The sequence below is a fragment of the Microcaecilia unicolor genome, chromosome 14, assembly GCF_901765095.1.
Source record: "Microcaecilia unicolor chromosome 14, aMicUni1.1, whole genome shotgun sequence".
NCBI lineage: Eukaryota > Metazoa > Chordata > Amphibia > Gymnophiona > Siphonopidae > Microcaecilia > Microcaecilia unicolor.
In genome coordinates this window covers 3494777-3496963 of record NC_044044.1, presented here as the reverse complement: position 1 = coordinate 3496963, position 2187 = coordinate 3494777, and the positions used below count along the sequence as shown (strand labels likewise).

Genomic DNA, 2187 nt, shown 5'->3' with positions numbered 1-2187 from the left:
TGTGAACAGGAAGGAGAAGAGGAGGTAGGTGGAGGCGAGTGGTTACAAGTGGTTATGAGTCAAAAGCGATGTTAAAGAAGTGGGCTTTCAGTCTAGATTTAAAGGTGGCCAAGGAAGGGGCAAGACGTAGGGGCTCAGGAAGTTTATTCCAGGCGTAGGGTGCAGCGAGACAGAAGGCGCGTGGAAGATCCAAGGGAAAGAGGTGGGGGATGTTTGTTTTACTATTGTCTAGTTTCTGTTAAATACTTTTTTTTTCATTCTGGCTCATTTCTCTTTTCAGCAGCCCATGAAATAGGAATCCAGGGAAATGGGAAATCACAGCACTTTGACAGAATTCGTGATTCTGGGGTTCTCCGAATTCCCCAAGTTGCAGCTCCCACTCTTCTCTCTCTTCTCACTTCTTTACCTGATGGCTGTTCTGGGGAACCTCCTTGTTCTCTGCATAGTGTGTGTTGATCGACACTTGCACAACCCCATGTATTTCTTCTTGGCCAACTTGTCCGTCCTAGATATCTCTGCCCTAACAGTTACTGTGCCAAAATTACTGGAAATTCTCCTGACAAAAAGTAACACAATTTCTTTCAACGAATGTATTCTACAGATGCATTGCTTTTTTACTTGTGTTGAATTAGAATATCTTCTTCTAACAGCTATGGCATATGATCGCTATGTTGCAATATGCAATCCACTGCATTACCCTATTATCATGAATAAGAGGGTCTGTGCTCTTCTTGCAGCTGTCACATGGATAACAGGTTTGTTGGCACCGTTGCCTCACACTATTGCTGCATCCCATTTTTCATTTTGCAACTCCAATATAATCGATCACTTTTTCTGTGAACTTACAGCACTACAGAAACTTTCTTGCACAGACACTTCAGTTATTCTAATTATTACTTTTGCCGAAGGGGCATTTGCATCTGTCACCCCATGTCTCCTAACGCTGACATCCTATGTCTTTATCATCTCTACTATCCTTAAAATCCGTTCTAGAGAGGGGAAAAGCAAGGCTTTTTCCACCTGCTCCTCCCACTTTACTGTCATCATTCTGTTATATGGGAGTATGCTGGGGATGTATATGCAGCCCCAGTCAGGAGACTCTTTGAAATCAAACAAGCTGCCTACCACAATGTACATATTCATTCTCCCTCTACTAAACCCCCTCATTTATAGCTTGAGAAGCAAAGAGTTAAATGTGGCTCTGAGGAAAGCTATAAGCAGAACGTCAAAAGTATTTTCAAGTAAAGACTTTTTGAACCTTACTCAAATAAGGCTTTGGCTGATTTCAAGATTGTGCATAAGAATATAGCAAGATTTACTATGTAAGTAACTGGCACTGAGCGCAATATATTTAATTTTGGAGGTCACGTTAGACAGCTTTGTGGCTTTTACACACAGGTGAATAAAGGCATTTACGACAACCACAGAAGAACAAGAGTCCTCCATGCAAAGACAGCCAGAGGAATAAACACAGCAGGGGTGACAATCGTAGAAGCCTTGTAAACCAAAGTCGAGGCTAGTTTTGTTGCTAAGTAGCTGCGACTTTGTTTTACAGCACTGCTACGATTGTTACTTTTTGCACAGGTGTTTTGCCTTCGATATTTACAGAACGCTGTGTAACTATATGACTACCACTCACAGGTTTTTTTTTTGCCCTCGATATTTAAAGAACGCTGTGAAGCCATGCAGTGGCGTAGCCAAGGGTAGGCTTTGGGCTTGGGCCCACCCAGTAGCAGCACACCTGTGATGTGGCTGGCAGGGATTCCCAAGTCCCACCAGCTGAAAACTCCCAACAACTGTCCCTCCTGCATACCTTGTAAATAGCAGATGTTCGCCTGCAGCGAGCAGCAGCTGATACATACTACTCACGCCGGCCCCACAGCCTTCCCTCTGACGTATTTCTGCCTATGCGGAAACAGGAAGTTGTGTCAGTGGGAAGGCTGTGGGGCCAACATGAGCAGTGTGTATTACCCTGTTTCCCCGAAAGTAAGACATCCCCCAAAAATAAGACCTAGTAGAGGTTTTCCTGAATTGGTAGATATAAGGCCTCCCCCGAAAGTAAGACCTAGCAAATTTTTGTTTGAAAGCAGGGCCTCCGAGAGCCGGACAAGGCCGCCCCCGGGCCCCCCCCCAACCGAGGTCGCCGGGCCCCCCCCCTCCACCCACCCTCCGTCGCTCCCGGAACTA

General features: G+C 45.3%; 1 protein-coding gene across 1 annotated transcript; it reads left to right on the top strand.

Moving 5' to 3' along the window:
* The first annotated feature begins 307 nt into the window (after positions 1–307).
* On the top strand, positions 308–1309 carry LOC115458149 (olfactory receptor 1019-like). Its single transcript, XM_030188002.1, has one exon. The coding sequence runs from the start codon at positions 308–310 to the stop codon at positions 1307–1309; it is 1002 nt and encodes a 333-aa protein (XP_030043862.1).
* The last annotated feature ends 878 nt before the right edge of the window (positions 1310–2187 follow it).

What these genes read in the sequence shown, in the direction of transcription:
- LOC115458149 (XM_030188002.1), top strand. Translation starts at nt 308, where the DNA reads ATGGGAAATCACAGCACTTTGACAGAATTCGTGATTCTGGGGTTCTCC.